Consider the following 18,556-nt stretch of genomic DNA (forward strand, 5'->3'; position numbering starts at 1 on the left):
CTTTTCTTTCCTCCCTCCCTCCCTCCCTCCCTCCCTCCCTCCCTCCCTCCCTCCCTCTCTCCTTTCCTCCCTCCCTTCCTTTCCTCATTATAGCCATCAGAAAATTTGCTTCCCAGGACTGGAGCGATGGCTCAGCAGTTAAGAGCACTGGCTGCTCTTCCAGAGGTCCTGAGTTCAATTCCCAGCAACCATATGGCAGCTTACAACCATCTGTAATGGGATCCAATGCCCTCTTCTGGTGTGGCTGAAGATAGCTACAGTGTATTCATATGCATAAAATAATTAAATAAATAAATAAATCTTTAAAAAAATTGTTTCCCTGCCCCCTAAATACTTTATCCCTGTGAAATTTTAATACCACAGACACAGTCTATATCTCTAAGGCGGAACTAAGCTCTGTAAGGTTTCAACTATTTCTCTCTCCCTCAAGAAGCAATGTTTATTTTCTTTGGCACTCAAGTCACCTACAGAGATTGACTGGCTTAAGAAAGCAGTGGCTGAAAGTGTGGCAGGATCATGGCCAGCAAAGAATGGGGCAAATACATGAGTCATGAAAGGTTCATCAGTGCTTCTCAGAGGACCAACCACATGGTTAGAAAGTCAGAGTTGAGGCGGGGATGCATCTCAGCAGGTAGTAAGCAGGGACATCCTTGGCTACCCACTGAGATAAAGCTCAACCTGGGAAAAATGAGACCCTGTCTCAAAACAATCATAGACAATCATGATGCATCTGTGTCCTCTTTCCACAAGGCTTCCTGCATGCTCTAACTCCAACCCATGTTCAAGTCTGAAGTCACTGGGCTAGAATGTTCATTTAGGCCACAGAGACTGTGATGCTTCTGACAAACGCAGAGCAAAGCTGCTGGAGGCAATTTGGGGACATTTATATTTATATAAGATGAGTCTAGCTAGTGGGAGATGAGACTGGGTGTGACCAACGGTGGGAGAGAGGGACGCAATCTAGGAAGTTTTACAACTGGTCCTCATCTGCAAAATGGGAGAACAGTGTTCAAGCTGCTAAGAACCACTGGATTGCACTGGGTGATGTGTAACACCCATGAATCATCTCTTAGTAATGCTGTTCTTTAAAAACAAGCTTCAGAGGTAAAAGCAAGGAGGAGGAAGAGGCTGTGGTAATAACCCTGCAAGGCTGTTAAGCAAATTGGCATGAATGTTAGTAAGGGACTCAGCGTACTCATGATAAACTCAATTTAAATATTCATAGATACCAAAGTAAGTGCCTGATAAATGCTAAAATCATTCTGATCCGGCCTCCAGTTCTTCCTTCCAAACTTTTACTTGTTAAAGTTGAACACACATTCATCCCACATCCCACACCTCTACGATACAGTCCCCTTATTTGAGTCAGCCTCACCAATTCAGTGAGCCAGCAAGCTAGTTCAGTATCTTTGCGGTCCGGTTACTGTGACATGCTTACAAGGCAGCTTCAGGTCAGGGGAAGGTACTCGGTGTTCTATTCAATTTCCTTTCATTTCCATGCCCCACCTCACCCCCCAGCTGTGAGATTTAACTGTTGGGGCCTGGAGAGTGAAACTTAATGTTAAATCTAAGTTTTAAGGTTAGTTTCATGATTAACTCCAGAGCAGTGTTATGCTGGTAAAATATGAAGTGTTTTTTCTGGGGAGGCATGGCAGCGTAGGGGGAAGTACCAGGCTAACAGGTGTTTAACACTAGTGTACTAGACTTGCTACAATCAGTTTGACCTTGGCATACCTGAGGTTTGACTGCCTATCCTCAGTAGGCCAAGGACGTAAGTTAGATAATGGTGAAAAACTGACAGAAGATCCTTCCAGTGTGGCCATAGAGAGAAGAGGAGTAAAGAGAACCAGTGACCCCCATGCTCATCTTTAGGGTCCTAGTACAAGATTTAGGCTTAGACAGAGGATAAGACAGTGGTTCTCAACCTGTAGGTTGTAACCCCTTTGGGGGGGGGTCTCATGACTTTTCACAGGGGTCACATATCAGATATCCTGCATATCAGATATTTATATTACAATTCTTAAAAGTAGCAAAATTACAGTTATGAAGTAGCAATGAACACTTTATGGTTGGGGGTCACCACAGCATGAGGAACTGTATTAAATGGTCCCAGCATTGACACTGGGTTAAAAGGTATGAAGAACCAAACAGTCCGGACCAAGGTGTCGTCCACCCATTGCCACTGCCTCAGTTCAGTCTCTCCTCAAGGGGGTCTGACAAGTTATCAAAACAACACGGAACCTCTTTCTGGGAGATAAGCTCCCTGTCTGGCTGGCACCAGACTTTCAGACTTTTTTTTTTTTTTATCTCCCAGGATAAGATTTCTGTGGAAATTCCAATTGTTTGGGCTCCGTTGTCTCAATTGCCTGATAGGCAAAGGGAGGCATACACAATTCTATTTAGAATAGCTTCATTCCTGCCTGATCAATTGCACAGATTCTCACAGCCGCTCATGAGACCCCGGAGAAAAGCATTTAATTCCTGTAAGTCTATTTTTGGTTTTGTTTTGTTTTTAATCTGACACACGTAAAATTTGACAGAGGCAAGAAGGCGCACATAGCTTTGAGCACAGCTCCCAGACTTTATTGTCCACCATGAGCATTACTAAGGGCTGAAATGGCCCCGGAACATGTAGCTTCATGAGCCATTAAGGAAACAGCATTCTGTAGACCTCCAAAATATGAATACAGTTGGCTTGGGATGGACATTGCTAGAACAGGACAGGGCATTAAATAAAACATTTCCAGGCTGGCTGCCCCCAATATATGCATTACGTCCATCTCAAAGAGCTCAGCTAGCCCTGAAGAACACCCCCATGTCTTCAGATCACATGCAAGTCTGGGAGAGTCTCCATGAGAAAAGGGCGAAGTTAGCTTCGGAGCTGATCACATTCACTCATTCTCCAATCTCATCTCTTTCCCCCTTCATTTTGTACCCACTTTCCTTCATCCTCTGTCTGCACTGTACCCACACAGGTCTCCTTTGGGATTTTCTCTACTCCATCTTCTTTCTACCTCTGGAAATGCATGCTAGAGACTGGTTCTAGTTATGTTGTCTTTAAGCACGTAGATTAAAAATTACTTTTTGGGAAATAGCTCAGTTGGTAAAGATTTCGCAGGCAGAAGGGTCTTCAGTTTAATTGCCCTGTACTCACATAAAAGTCTGGCACAGTGACAGTGCACCTAGAATCCCAGTTGAGGAGTGGGGAAGGAAGAGAATTTAGAGGTATTACTGGCCAGCCAATCTAACCAAATTGGTGATCTCCAGAATTGGTAAGAGAATCTATCTCAAAGGGTGGGGGGTCTGGGGAGAGGCTCAGCGGATAAAGCACTCAAAATGCAAGTGTGAAGACCCGAGCTTGTACCCTGAAGCACCCAGGTAAATTTTGAGTGGGCATTGTAGCCTACTTGTAACTCCAGTGCACATGAGGTGGAGGCAGGGAGGACCATGCTGGCTAGCTAGACTGGCTGGGTTCAACTGAGAGGCCCTGCTTCAGTAGACAAGAAGGTGATTAAGGAAGATACCTGTGTCAATCTTTGATCTCCACAAGCATATGCACAGACGTCCATGTGCGCCTTTATACACATGTGCACCAACAAACATATACACATGAATACATAACACACACACACACACACACACACACACACACACACACACGCAAAGGTGAAGAGAGACTGAAAGAGGCATCTGACATCAAACTCTGGTCTCTACGAGTATATCTTAATACACACATGTATGCACACACTCACACACACAAACACACACATAGAGATACAGACACACACACACACACACACACACACACAAAAGGTGAAGAGAGACCGAAAGAGACATCTGACATCAAACTCTGGTCTCTACGAATATATCTTAATACACACACATATATGCATACACTTGCTCACACACACAAACACACACAGATACACACATAGACATATACACACAGACACACACATGCACACACGCATGCACACACACTAAAGCATTTTCTCATAGTTACTATTGTGGAATGCTTATGGGCAAATACTGACAGCAGGGGTTTAAGATCCAGCTTGGCCATTCTGCTAAGGCACTGGCTCCTGACATTCCCTAATGTTTTGATCCTTTAACACAGTTCTTGTTGTGGTGACTCCTCAACTACAAAATTACTTGTGTTGCTACTTCATAACTGTAAATTTGCTACTGTATGAATCATAACATATATATCTATGTTTTCGGACAATATGAGGTGACCCCTGTGAAAGGGCCATTCGACCTCGAAAAGGGTGGAGATCCACAAGTTGAGAATTCCCCCCATCCCCACCCCTACCCCTGTGCTAATGTCATCACTGTGGACAGCTGACTTCACATGCTTGTTTCCTGGTTTCCTGATCTGCACGATAAAGGTTGAAACACACAGCTGCTGTCCCATTTTTGTCAACCTGCCTCCAGGGACAAGATAAGTCTGCTTAACCCCCGAACCCCAAACCTGCAGCACGCACTTTGCAAAAGGAGCCACTCGATAAACACCCTCGGAAGGAGGGCACGCACTTGTCTATTACCTGGGAAAGCAACACAGTCCTTTTGTCATGTAAAGCATTTGAAGAGCTCGGATGGTGGCCCATGTTTTTAATTATAGCACCTGAGAAGGCTGAAACAGGGTGAGAAGTTAGAGACCGGCCTGAGATAGCTAGTGAACTCAAGTCTAATCTGTCATATGTATTGTGACCCAACTCAGACAGCAGTCAATAAAGAAATAAGTAAATGTATCATGAGATGATCAGTTATTTCTTTTAAAAAGAAAATGGGGGCTGAAGAGATGACTCAGTAGTTAAGAGCACTAACCTCTCCTGCAGAGGATCCAGGCTCAATTCCCAGCACCCACAAGGTGGCTCATAACCAGCTGTAATCCTAGTTCCAGAGGATCGAATGTCTTCTTCTGACCTCTGTGGGCACTACAGACATGTGGTACACACATGTAGGCAAAACCACACACACACACACACACACACACACACACACACGTACTAAATAAATACATAAATTTAAATTAAAAGTATTTTTAAAAGAGGAAGAGATGAATATAACAAAGTAAGAAATGTTTCACGTCTGGCCTTAGTATGAAGCAGGGTGCTGACCTCTCAAGGGGCATCCGGCATGGGCACAGTTACCTGAGCAACCTGCTATTACCTCAACTCCAATACGGAGATGATTATAAAATCTCTGCAGATATACAGATACATCCACCAAAGCTGATGGCTGTTTTCATGGCGAGCAGAGCAGAGCAACTGTTCTCTGGTCCCACTAGGGTGATCTGACTCTCAGTGCAACACAAGGCCCTCTCTGTACCAAGAGGGTACAGCTACCTCTGGACCTGGGTGTTACCAGAGGTATGATTCCTCCTCTCAGGGGAGCTTTATAAATAGCTGCAGAAGGGAGGTAACAGTCCCTGCTCTCAGATTCAAAACACCTTCTCCGGAGTCCTGGTCAACTACTACACCCCACACTTGGAGAGCATTCAAAAGAGAGTAGTAGTAGCATTTCTGGGGCATGAGGTTGCTCTGGATGCGCCCTCAGTGAAAGAACTAACAGATGGTGTCTTAAAGGTAACGAGGCTTCAGGCCCATTCCTCCCTTATGAAGGAGGCTTCATGCAGTGTTAGGTTAGCTTGACAGCTTGGTCTTCTGTCTTCTTCCCTGTGAGGATGCACTAAGAAGGTCCTTACCAGTGTCAGAGAAAAAGAATAGCAGGCTCACTGAAAGGGTCTGCAGGAAGTCACCCTCCAGAAGAAAGAGAGAGAGAGAGAGAGAGAGAGAGAGAGAGAGAGAGAGAGAGAGAGCCTAAGAACCGAGGATAATCACGACCAGGCCCTGTGGTGGGAGAATATGAGAGGAGATAACTACTGTGATGCATGACGGGAGTCCTGAAGAGAGAGAGAGAGAGAGAGAGAGAGAGAGAGAGAGAGAGAGAGAGAGGCAGACAGACCCTTTCGCTCTGGAGAACTTTCTTTCTGACTCTTGCTTATTGGGTAAGGTACTCCACACCGTGCAGTACCTGGCCTGGCCTGGTCTATATCCCAAGGGTGATGGAGGCAGGTAGATACTGAGTACAGCCATAAACTTATCCTGTAGCCGCAAGGAGGAGGACTGCAAGTCTATAGCACAGCTTGCTTTCTGTCAACTGTCTGGTAGCTGCAGGGGTTATGGTCTGATGTCCAGGAGAGGGAGAAAGGCAGCTAGAGAGTGTGCTCATAGCAAGGTCAAATGCTGACACCCTGAAATTGGGTCCGGCCTCCAGCACAGTGAGAAACAGTTCCTGTTTGTTGCATTTTAAAAATAAACCGTTCTCTCTCAGGTGTTCAGTTAGACAAGACAAGACAGGCATCACATATGAAGGCCAAGCACCTTATCTTTCTCAGGAAGATTCAGTCTAAGACAGCAAACCCCAGGCTGAGACCTCTCCCAGTATTTTATAGTGCTAAGATGAGTTTGCAAGGTCCCATTTCCCACAATAGAATCACAATGTATTGAAAAGATTCATTCCCAGAAAAGATTCTAGACCTCTCATTCCCTTTGTTTTGGGTTCAGATCTTTAACATGGAGGAAAAACACATCCTTAAAAATGCAAATACCTCCCCACCTACCCTCAAGCCAATGCCAAGTCTGCAAAAGACATTCTATAACTACATTCCCTGCCTCTCTGAATCTCTGCCCAGTGAATCCAGGCAAATGTCCACAGGGTCCAGTGGTCTAATGTGTCCTAAGGACAGAAGGCTGAAAGATGCTCTGACAAAGGCTGTTAGGAAAGATGCCAGCATGTGCACATGGATCCAAAGGGACCACTGATTCTTATTCATGTAAACATGAACATTGCATTCCCTGAAAAACTACCCATTTGCTGTGCACTGATTCTTCTGGTAATGTCTAGATGCCTTCACTGCATTATTGCTTTTACTTATTGTATTTGGATATTGTATAAGCAACAGTATGCACCACCCACCTATAGAGCACATCGTTAATGACAGACAGGAGGCAGGTCTACCCTCTCAACGTTATAAATGGGTTTTAACCATTTCATCAAAATCTCAAAGGGATTGCTCAGAGTGAGAGTGGGAAGGCAGGGTTTACACACACACACACACACACACACACACACTGCCGTTAACTGCACACACACAATTCTTCCTTTCTTTTTGTTTCTGGAGGGACAAGTGTACATCAAAATCAGAATTTCCAAATGTATCAGAGAGTCAGTGTTTGTTCCAACCGGCCTGATTTGGTTTCTCTCTAAGCATGCATGATTCTTATGACTCAAACCCAGTGGTTAGTGCAAAAGTCAGTTTCATCCTTTGACCTTAAAATCATATTAATTAAATTCTAGTTATCGCAGCCGCCTCAAGTCATCAGCTTTGATACTCACCGAGTGAGTAGTCAATGGACTAACGGTAAAGCTTGGGTGAGTGGCAGAGAGTGCTGGGGTAAGTGGCTGGCTGTCCTTCCAGCTGCTGGAGGCTTCCAAGACTCTACGGCCATACCCAACTCCTCTTCATTAGTTAAGCCTGACATAGTACTGTGTAGAAAGAATCTAGGAAGCAGGTGAGGGGAGGAATGGTTTTATATTTCTATTTAATCTTATTTTATGTGTGTGGGTGTTTTGCCTGCATGTATGCCTGTGTATCACTTGTGTGCCTGGTGCTCATTGAGACTGTTGGGTCCTTTGGAACTGGAGCTAAAGCTGGTTGCGAGCAGCCATGTGGATATCAGAAATAGGACTGAGGTTGTCGATTATAGCAGCAAGTCCTCTTAGCTGCTAAGCTATCTCTAGCCAAGTGTCCGATGCCCTTGTTTCTCGATTTGTTTGCGGGACAGCGCCTTACTATCTCACCTGCTCTGGCTGTGAACTTCTGGGGTCGGGGCTCTTCCTCCTGCTTCTGCCTCCCATGTAGCTGTGGTTACGTGTACATGTCACCACACTATGCTGACTTTTATAGAAGTCTGATCTAAGAAACAACGAATAGTTGGAATAGTTATAGTCATAACCCACATGTTCCCATTTCTTCATAGATAGAACCCCAACTTCTGCTTCCAGTTAACAGGTGCAGCAATTCTCCATCCACAACTTTGCTGGACTCTGTTGGTCCCACGTACACTGTGACTAACCCTAAGGAACCTGGGTTGTTCTAGTCTCCCAATTTTGCTAAAAAGCAAAAAACAAAACAAAACAAAACAAAAAAACTGGTGGAGAACAAGAAAGAAGGGAGAGATGGAGGGGAGGGAGGGAAGGGAGGAAGGAGGGAGGGAAGGAGGGAAGGAAAGAGAAAGGGGATGGAAGCAAACATAGAGACATACGCTGCTTCCATTTATAGGGCTGCCGGGAAAGTAAACCAGTTTCGGATCAAGAGGGAGAATTTCCGAGGGGCGACGGAAGAGCCTCAGCACTAGTCCCATTTCTGAACCTAGCAAGAAAGATGACTCTGAAGCACGGAGAGGAAAACACATGCTGTGTCTCCAGCTCAAGTTTCTTAGCACTTTCATTGTTTACCCAGTGCTACCTCTCACTGTGGCCAGAGCCTGTTTCTCAGGGACTTTTCTGTATGAGCATACAGATTTCTGCAAGCGGTTGCTCTCAAAAAGACCTCCTTTGGGCTGAGCAGTATCGCCACATGCCTTCCTTTAATCCCAGCACTGTGGAGGCAGAGGCAGGCAGATCTATGTAAGTCTGAGGCCAGCCTGGTCTACGAAGTGAGTTCTAGGACAGGCAAAGCTACACAGAGAAACCCTGTCTCAAACAAACAAAACAAAACAAACAAGCAAACAAAGACTACCTTTGTAATGTTGCTCTCAAATTTCTGTCCCAAGATGCTTCTGTGAGAAGCTGCTCTTCCTGCATGGCAGACAGATGCTGGAGACTTGGCAGAGTGATCAGTTGCCTCTGAACCCCAGTGTGGACAGCAGCAGGCAGAGCTGGGATTTAGAGATCTGGACTCCAGGCTATGCTCTGCCCTTGTCAGGGTACAAACCTTGGAGAAAAACCTTTTCACTTCCTTGTATTTTATTTTGAAATGTATTTATTTGTAAGTGAGTATGGGTATTTGTGTCTAAATATGAGAGTGTGGGCATGATACGATGCATGTGTGGAAGTCAAAGGAAAACTTGTGGGAGATGGTTCTGCCCTTCCACCATGTGGGCCCTGGGGATTGAACTCAGTTCTTTAGGCTTGACAATATTCTGGGTTGTTTTTTTATTTGTTTTGCTTTATTTAGTTAGTTTTTGTTTGTTTGTTTGTTTGTTTGTTTTTAGCTGCTACAATCTTGCCTGGTCAGTGGCTCGGGCATCTTCACAGCAGAATGGGGAGGGGAGGAGACTGGAAGAGCCAGAGGTAGTTCATAAAATCAAGGAAAAAGCATTTTCCAGGCACAGTGGAGCAGCTGCACATAGGCACTCATGGCTCTTGTGACAGCATGCACAAGCTCTAGCCAGACAGAAATCCCAGCATAGAGGACAGAAGGTGGACATGCCATCCCACTGCTGGCTGACAAGCGATTGGCATTTGGTGGCTACTTGGAGAGAGAGAGTTGGTCTTCTTCAACCTCAGTCACAGGATGTGGAGACCGGACAAAATGATTTATAGGCCTAACTCCAGCTTAAGCACTTCATGGCTTGAGTACACAGTTCTGCTACACTAGGGTTGTTTGTCTCCCTGCTTCCCTATATTTTGATGGTCATCACGCAGATTCTCTGTGGGAGGGCAAAGCACCTTCCTGCCTATCCTGCATCCCACAGTAACACCTTCCCCAGCCTCCAGATGAGGGGACCCAGCAAATAGCATGCTAGAAAACAGAATGGCCTCTGGAACAGAGACTGGAAGGTCAAAGCTTGATAGCTCTGTATAAGAGTTCATTCTGACCTCTTAAAGGGACTGAGAGCAGAGTGGCTTTACTTTGCAAGGAGACTCTCTTGTGTGAATCAAGTCACTGGAGCCCCTGGGTCACTATAACACCACTCTCAGAATCCAGACCACAGGGCTGAATTTCAGATAATAACACATGCTTTCAGACATCAGACACCTTTAGGTATGACCGATTTAGAGACAGATGGCTGGCTTCTATGGCCAAACTATTGTGTTTTATTATGTTTGGAGGTCCCATCACAGTCCCCACTGTGACATGTCTGTTTCTTTAAGGTTTCTCTCCTCTTACTCAACCCCACCTACTTCCTCCACAGACTTCCTCGAATCCCCCTCCCTCCCTGCTCCCCCCAGCTTTGCACTCCACTGCATTAGATAATTTCCTTTCCTTTCTGAGGTCTACCCAGATCTCCCTCCCTTCCCCCACTGCCAACAACTGACTAAGGAAGAAAGGCTGAACACAAGATACTGGCCTTTAATGAGTTTACCATAACCACATTACAAGGGGGGAAAGAACAAAAAGCTTCCCTTTAATAAGGATGTAAGACTTCCTCTGACAAATCAGAGGAGTATATCAATTAATTGATAGCTATCTACAAAAATGACATCCCCGAGGTCGCTTCTGTGAGCTGATAAATTCTGGTCACATAGAAGCTTTGCCAAGAAATAGCGTAAAGGTAATGGGCAGGATTGAGCCGCCCTGCTTTCCCTAGGCAGAGCAGGGCACACACATCAAAGGGTCCTTTCAGAAAGGACACTAATGAGTTCTAGGACACTTGGACCACTGCTGCCAAGCTCCAGACAAAAATGGAGAGACCCCATCTAGCTGATGAGGTGATTAACAATTACAAATCAAAAGCATTTCTGTGCCGTGAGCAGGGACCCTTTCTGCTGCTCTTTCCAGGATAAGTGAAGGAAGGAGCTTGAATCTTTCAAATTAGGAAATAATTAAGAGAAAAGAAAGAATAGAAAAACAGTAGGTGTTTGAGGCTGACGGTGACCTGGAACAACACACTCCTGTAATCACTGAAGTACCGAAGAAAGCCAGAAAACCAGCCTTTTCAATGTTTTAAAGAAGCCAAGACAATCAGGAAAATCTTCCAAAAGACGAGCGTTAAGAGCTGTCTCTGTTAGGATATTGTTCCAGGACCTTATACAACAGGAGTTAGCCAGGAGAAATTCCTTGAAAACATAGAGAGTTAAACATGCCTTGTTAGTTTTGTTTTCTAACAGTTGGTTTCTATAATGTTCTGCTTACAGGAACCTCCCACCATATATCGTTAAAACCTGTCCAACATTTTGTTCAAGATGCTCCAGGACACTGCCTGCCTGTAATCTGATGGTCAGAGACATTCCTCTTACCTCCAATCCATGATCGAGGCTCATTTAAAGGGACTGGCGAGGAGGCGCAGGACGCAGGACACATGTATTCAGCGCTGTAGGGTGTGCGTGCCTGTGTCCTCCAACTACAAACCGGTAGAAGTGAGGACCAAAGCCCCCGACACCTTCCGCTGCCATATAATCGCAAGGAAGTGACCTTACTGTTTGTTGCTTTGATTAGAAACAAAAGCCTTTCAACATGAGTCAGGAAAGCAACAGAGGAAAATCCAGCTAAAAAGCCTGCTGTTTCTTTTGGCCACCTGAAGCTTCTCTTCATTATACACTATAAACATATGATGACATATTGCACCCTGAGTTCTTAACTTCATAAACAATGTCCAAGAGGAATTAAGAATTACTCAGAGATAGGCTATGCTGGGTACCATTCAAACTCCAATTTGGCTCCCCATCCTATGCATATTCTGGGCTAGCCTAGGGATTTAATGTATGGAATAGAGCATTTAGTGAACTTTGCATCTCAGAGACATCACATGCCAACGAGTTTTCCACTCAGAAGTAAACTCAGAGTTCCACAGTGACAACATCAACAGCAGTCAGCATCAGGGATGCCAGGCACAGAGTGTCTTGGCAGGCTAACTGTGGACTCAGAGAGGGCTCATTACATCATTTGCATTTTGCAGAATAATTTACCAATGGAATTATTCATGGGGTAGGAAATATTCAAATGATGCTATACTTCATCGTAAAATGAGAAAACTATGCAGAAATGCAATTAATTGTCTTGTTTTTCTTAGGGCAGTTGAGAAAAAGCTCATAACATGGTACCATGGTTCTTCCATATGGAGAGCAAGAGCCTTCTGGCAGTATGGGTGAAAACCCAAGTTCTAGAGTTAAACGCACCTTGGTGTTTGTTAGCGGTTTGATTTTGACAGAGCTACTTGATCTTTGTGGGAACCTCTTTGCTCTTTTGTAGAACGAAGACAAAAATCCCTCTGTCTCAAGGGTGTTGCAGGAGGTAAAGGAGATAGCACAGGTTGGGCACTGGGAATCTGATGGGCAGAAAGTATCAGATTCCCCAAAACTGAAGGGTGAGCAGCCTCTACTCTTCTCCCACATTTCCCTGTCGAGCATAGGAAATGGTTTTAATATCAAATCTTTTCAAAGATTCACTTACTCTTACAACAGACTCGGGAAGACTCAGCCAGAAGCCAGCTTTATTGTATGTGCATTGGTGTTTTGCCTGCATGTACATCTATCTATGTGAGGCTGTCAGACCTTGGAGTTACAGACAGTTGTGATCTGCCCCGTGGATGCTGGAAGAGCAGCCGGTGCCTTTAACTGCTGAGCCATCTTTCCAGGCCCCTCCAGAAGCCAACATAACCAACAACAAGTTAGAATGCAGACAGAGGTCACACCGGTAGAAAAGGTGACAAACAGTTTACTCTGAGCTTCGTGATTATTGGTGCACATGCATTCAGACAACTGGAAGAGCTGGAAGCTAGAATAAGATGCTTAAGCACTCTAAGGAGCGGGGTAGTCAGTGGTGTGGCTGAGGAGCCCACATACATATGCTTATGGGATAGATGAAAATGCATACAGAATGCTCTGTACCCATGTTCCTGGGAACATTCAGAAAGTGGTGAGTCTCAAACGACCTGCACCCAAGCGAAGATGGCATGATTAGGAGGGCTGTGAAGATAACTCAAGAGGGACTTTAATCAACAATCAGTGCCAATGCACACATGCAGAAGGGGGGTGAAGGTAAGATCTTGGGATGTGGCAGAGCTTGGCCTGCCACACACAAAGGCCTGTGTTTACTCTCCAGCACCATATTTGCAAAATGAGCAGTAGTTATTACCAGTCCTCAGATTATTAACTAGACTATGAATGATCATAAGTATCATCATCCTGAGTGAAGTAAGCCAATCACAAAAGAACACACATGGTATTCACTCACTGATTATTGGATGTTAGCCCAGAACCTTGAAATGCCCAAGATGCAACAGGCCACATGAAGCTTATAAAGAAGGAAGACCAAGTGGGGGTGATTCAGTTCTTCTTAGAAGGAGCAACAAAATACTCAAGGGAGCAAATATGGAGACAAAGTGAGGGACAGAAACCGAAGGAGGGGCCATTTGAAGACCTTTCCACATGAGTATCCATCCCATGTGCAGTCACCAAAGGTAGATGCTGATGTGGAAGTCAGGAAGTGGATGCTGATAAGAGCCTGATATGGATGTCTCCTCAGAGGCCTTCAAGAGTCTGACATATTCAGAGGCAGATGCTCACAACTAGCCATTGAACTGATCATGGGGTTCTCAATGGAGGAGTTAGAGTGAGGACTGAAGGAGCTGAAAGGGTTTGTGGCACCATGAGGAGAGCAACAATACCAACCAACCACAGCTCCCAGGGTCTAAACCACCAGCCTGGGAGCACTTAGGGAGGGATCCAGGGCTTCAGCTGAATACGTAAGAGTGGAGGGCCCTGCTGGGCATAGGTGGAAGATGAGATCTTGACCTCATGAAGCCTGGACGCCCCAGGGGGTGGGAATTTTCAGGGTGGGAAAGTGGGAGTGGGGGGTAGGTAGGGGTTACATCCACAGAGAAGAAGGAGGAGGGGTAAGGGGATGGGGGGTTCCCGGGTGGGTGGGGATGGGGTAAGGGGACAACAAATGAAATGTAAATAAAATATCCAATAAAAAAAATCTCAGTTGACAAAAAAAAATAAGTATTAGATTAATGTCTCATCTCCGACTTTAGTGTTCCAGGAGTCCTCTATAATTGTTTAGAGTGACAAAGTGACTGGCAGCCTAGAGCCACCAGGACATGCCTTAGTGGGCAGCTGGGCTGGAGGCAGGCAGACTTCACTGACAAGCTCTGGGTGACTAGATTACCGGACGTGTCTATATCCAAAGTCATTCCCTGAACTCTTCCGCTACTGAGTTTAGAGTTTCCACTTCAACCTGTGGATGAAAAGATTCTCTGTAACCTGTCACATGTGATAGAAAAGACAGTGTGACTTGGACATCCTTAACCAATTGCTCCATGTGGCTCTGGATCCTGGGTGTTATCAATGCAAGGCAGGATGGTCTCTAGGTGTAATGATGGGGAAGCGTAGGCACAGGGCAAGCTCGGAGTGAAGTGGTTCATCCTTGCAGTGTTAGGCTATCAGACAGGAATGGGGCGGCCAGTTGGGAAACACTCCTAGATAAGTGGCATTCAGAGGTCAGGGGTGGTGAAGCCCACTCTATCTGACTTGATTATTCTTCCCAATGCTTTCTGTCAGGCACCCAGCTCTGGGGCCGACTTAGACTGTCCTGTTTAAGAACTTCGTCTTAATTCATTTTCTGTTGCTACACTACAGATAGGTAAATTTATAAAGTAAAGATGAATCTCATGGTTCTGGAGTCTTGGAAGTCCTAGGGCATGGTCACGGCCTCTGTTAAAAGCCTTCTTGCTACATCACAGTGTGGGTATCACATGTGCAGAGACAGAGCAAGTTCGCTCATTGGGGTTTCTCTTCCTTTTTGTACAAAACTGGTTAATACCATCATGGGCACTCCACCCTTATGACCTCATGTAATCCTAACTACCCCTCAAAAGCCCCTCCTCCAAATACCATTAGTGCAGAGTTTTGGGAAGTAAGCTTCCAACACTCAAAGGCTGAGGGGGTCAGTGACTAACCCATAGCAGAATCCCCAAGGAAGCGAACTGACATCTTGAAGAGATCTAAATGAAGACGAGCATCTGTGAGGCAAAACTTTGGAACGCTCTCACCATGGTACGGTTGCAGGCTCACATACTGTGAACTTAGCTCACAGGCTGTAAACTCAGGCAGGCTCACTGGGGACTTTCACTGTTCGTGGAAGCAAGATGAGAGAAAGTACACAGAGTTTCGGGGGGAGGGATATGTGTAGATAGGTCCCGTTTATTTTGAAATTTTCATTGTTTTTGATTTTACATGTGTGAGTGTTTTTGAATTATGTGTGAGCACCATATGGGTGAAGCGCCTTCAAAGGCCAGAAGCAGGTGCCAGATTCCCTGGAACTGAAGTTAGAGACAGATGAGAGTTGCCATGTCTATTGGTGCCGGAAACCCAATCTGAGTCCTCTGCAAGAACAGCAAGTACTCTTAACTGTGGAGCCACCTCAGTCTTCAGGGTCCCTTTTTCTTTTAAAGGAATATAGAGTCTCGTTGTGCCATCACTAAACTATCATTTTCATCCCTTAGCAAACACTTCACATGCCAGGCAAATGCCAACGACTCTGTAAACATCAACACAGGCAATGTGTTGCCACCTTTCAAAACCAACAGCTCCGAGAAGCACCAAACCATCTGCCATAACTAAGAGATCAGCTGTCCTCCTAAGTGTAGTGAGCTTTGCAGTAAAGAAAGGAAGATCTCCCTCCAGATTTCAGTCACAGGAACTTGTTTGGTTCAGTTCAGATGTGCTCAGGCCCCAAACACACACACACACACACACACAGGGGTGCTGTAGGAAAATCAGCTTGGAAAATATCATGCTCTAAGCCTCAACTGATTGGACTTTGTGGCCCTGGAGTAGAGAAGTGCCCACTGGATCTGATACCTGACTGTCTGGGACCAGCATCTCTTCCACACATATTGTCTTCTGTTCTTCATTGATACCAACCTATAACCATTGGAGGGCTCATTTCTTAAGTTTTCAATCATTACAAGGGCTATTACTTTGGCTTTTCACAAGGTGCCAGGCACCAGAGATGGTGCCGTGGGTGCTCAGATCGGCATTGTAGTTCCATAGGAGCCCAGATTCAGAAGGACCTCATGCTTGATTTACTTTACTTCTTTACTACACTTAACTACAGTTCTTTTGTTTTCCCTTTGAGATAGGGCTTCTCTGTGTATCTCTGGCCATCCTGGACCTTACACTGTAGACCAGGCTGCCCTTGAACTTTGAGATCTGACTGCCTCTGCCTCCTAAGTGCTGGGATCAAAGGTCAGGGCCACCACCACCTAGCTATTACAGTTCTTAGTACTATTGTTATTATTTTGTGTTGATTAGGGTCAAACTAAGGGCTGTGTGTATGGTAAACAAATGTTCTACTTGTGAAGTACATCTCCGGCCCTTGTATTTTTGAGGACAGAGTCTCAAACATCTTGCCTTGAACACATGACCCTTCCTCTGCTTCCCAAGTGTGAGAATTACAGGTCCAGCCATGCCTGGCTCTTGGTGAATAAGGAGTTGTGTGTTTTCATTTTGCATAGGGACCCTCTGCCTGGCATTGTCCTGAGCAGGAGAGGCAAGGACTATGACCACAAGTCCTGATAAACAGGGCCAAGAACCTGCCCAGGGAAATCACTGGGCAAGACAAGAGAGACAGGCAAGACAGGCAAGACTGGAGAAGAACGGATGAAGCATGCACAAGGCACGTCTGTTATGCTCAGGGCTACGCAGTGAGGTACCTGGGAAACTCTCAGCAGCTACTGAATGAAAAAGAACTCCTGTTTAAAAAGGAAAATCACCAACTACAGAAAGTGAATTCATAAGTTCCTAAAATTGGGGCTGATAACACTGAAAGTTTATTTAAGGTCTCCCTGAGATCACATGCTGCAGCCGTTGGACAGTGCAGTACGCTGTGTCCAGGAAAAACAGCTCTGATGGAAAAATCTGTTACTCATGTTCTCCTCCAGGCAGAAAAAGAGGGAACTTTCTTGCACAGGGCGTGTTCTTGCTTTCTTAACCACAAATGGAAAAGCCGAGGTGCAAAGCTTGAGGGAGAGAGGCAGGATCTCTCACAGCCAGAAGCCAAAGGCACGTGTGGCTTTTCAGGCACTGGACACAAACTCTGTAAAATCTAATTAACTTCCTCATGTTTGGAAAAATAAGACCTTTGAGCACCATGTTTGAAGTCCACTTCACACACATGAACCAAGACCCGGAGCACTCAGTACTAGGAGCCTCCCAGCTGGGGCTAAGAAAACGGAATCTGCACCCAGAGTCCAGAGTCCCAAGCAGGGACTTTCGGGGAGTTGCACAGACAATGTGAAGAAAGTGGCATGTCTTTCCATGCAGCTTCCGACTCACTTCCTTCCTGGCTTTCTGCAGAGTCTGAGTTTTTTGTTCTGTTTCATTTTCCCCTTTCTCTGCCCATTTGCAATGCTTCGAAAAGAAAACAAAACTGCCACCGGTTCCTCCTCCTCCTCCTCCTCTTCCTCCTCCTCCTCCTCCTCCCCCTCCTCCTCCTTTTCCCTTCCTCCTTCACTGATGACACGGGGGTCTATATATCCAGGCTAGCCTTAAGTTAGAGTTATTCCTGTCTAAAATGATTTTTTTAAATGAAGGAAGACTTCTGGACACACACAGTGGCCGACTGCCATCACACACTCTGTCTCCCCTGTTTCTGCTCACACCTTTTAATCTGGCCACTCTTGAGACCTCTAAATCAGTAGTTCTCAATCTTCGGCTCTCGACCTCCATAGGGTCACATATCAGATTCCCTGCCTATCAGATATTTACATTATAATTCATAACAATAGCAAAATTACAGTTATGAAGTAGCAAGAAAATAATTTTATGGTCGGAGGTCACCACAACCTGAGGAACTGTACTAAAGGGTTGGAGTCTTAGGAAGGTGAGAGCCACTCTTTATATTATTCCCTCCTTTCTGTCCCCTGGGTCATTTTAAACCAAATCTAAAACTTCAGATAATTTTGTCTGTAAAGATTTCAATATAAAAGATCATGACATTATTTTTTAACATAAACCCAGATAACTAAAATAAAAAAAAAATCTTAGTATCTTCAAGTATCTGTTAAGAGTTCAGATTCCCAATTGATTGATATCTTTTCTTATTTGCTTATTTTCAGATTAAGGTCTCACTATGTAGTACAACTTGGCCGCAAACTCATGATTCTCCTGCCCCAGCCTCCGGAGGGAAGGCTGGGGTTATAAATTTTTACCCTCTGTCAACTGTCTTATCTATCATTTCACTCTCCTACTAGATAATAAAGGACAGTCTAGCTGTCCCTTATTATCACCAGAACTTGGTGTTATATGTCACCTCCTCTTTCCTTTCCCTCCCCTTCCTCCTTCTCCTTCTTTTTTGACAGTTTTCTGAGAATAGCCTTACTCTGTAGCTCAGAATGGCTTGGAACTAACTATGTAGCCTAGGCTGCTCTCAAATTTGTTATCCTCTTGTTTCAACTTTCCCCTCAGTGATGAGATTGCATGCCTGCCTGTCCACTCTTAGGCAGGCTAGGTAGGCTCTCTTTTAAAAATTATTATTGTTCTCTCTCTCTCTCTCTCTCTCTCTCTCTCTCTCTCTCTCTCTCTCTCTCTCTCTCTCTCT

General features: G+C 45.1%; 1 protein-coding gene across 3 annotated transcripts in view; it reads right to left on the bottom strand.

The window, feature by feature from the left end:
• Window positions 1-18,556, bottom strand: part of Frmd4b (FERM domain containing 4B) — a 232,878-nt gene that overhangs the window by 146,962 nt on the left and 67,360 nt on the right. The window contains exon 1 of one of the 3 annotated variants that reach the window (XM_028773015.1): window positions 11,251-11,343. The exons of the other annotated variants lie outside the window; for them this stretch is intronic. Coding sequence (XP_028628848.1) covers window positions 11,251-11,274 — 24 coding nt within the window. The 5' untranslated portion in view covers window positions 11,275-11,343. Of the gene's footprint in view, window positions 1-11,250; window positions 11,344-18,556 lie in introns of those variants that run through there. 3 annotated transcript variants of the gene reach the window in all.

The sequence above is a fragment of the Grammomys surdaster genome, unplaced genomic scaffold, assembly GCF_004785775.1.
Source record: "Grammomys surdaster isolate TR1022 unplaced genomic scaffold, NIH_TR_1.0 220, whole genome shotgun sequence".
In the NCBI taxonomy this organism is placed as follows: domain Eukaryota; kingdom Metazoa; phylum Chordata; class Mammalia; order Rodentia; family Muridae; genus Grammomys; species Grammomys surdaster.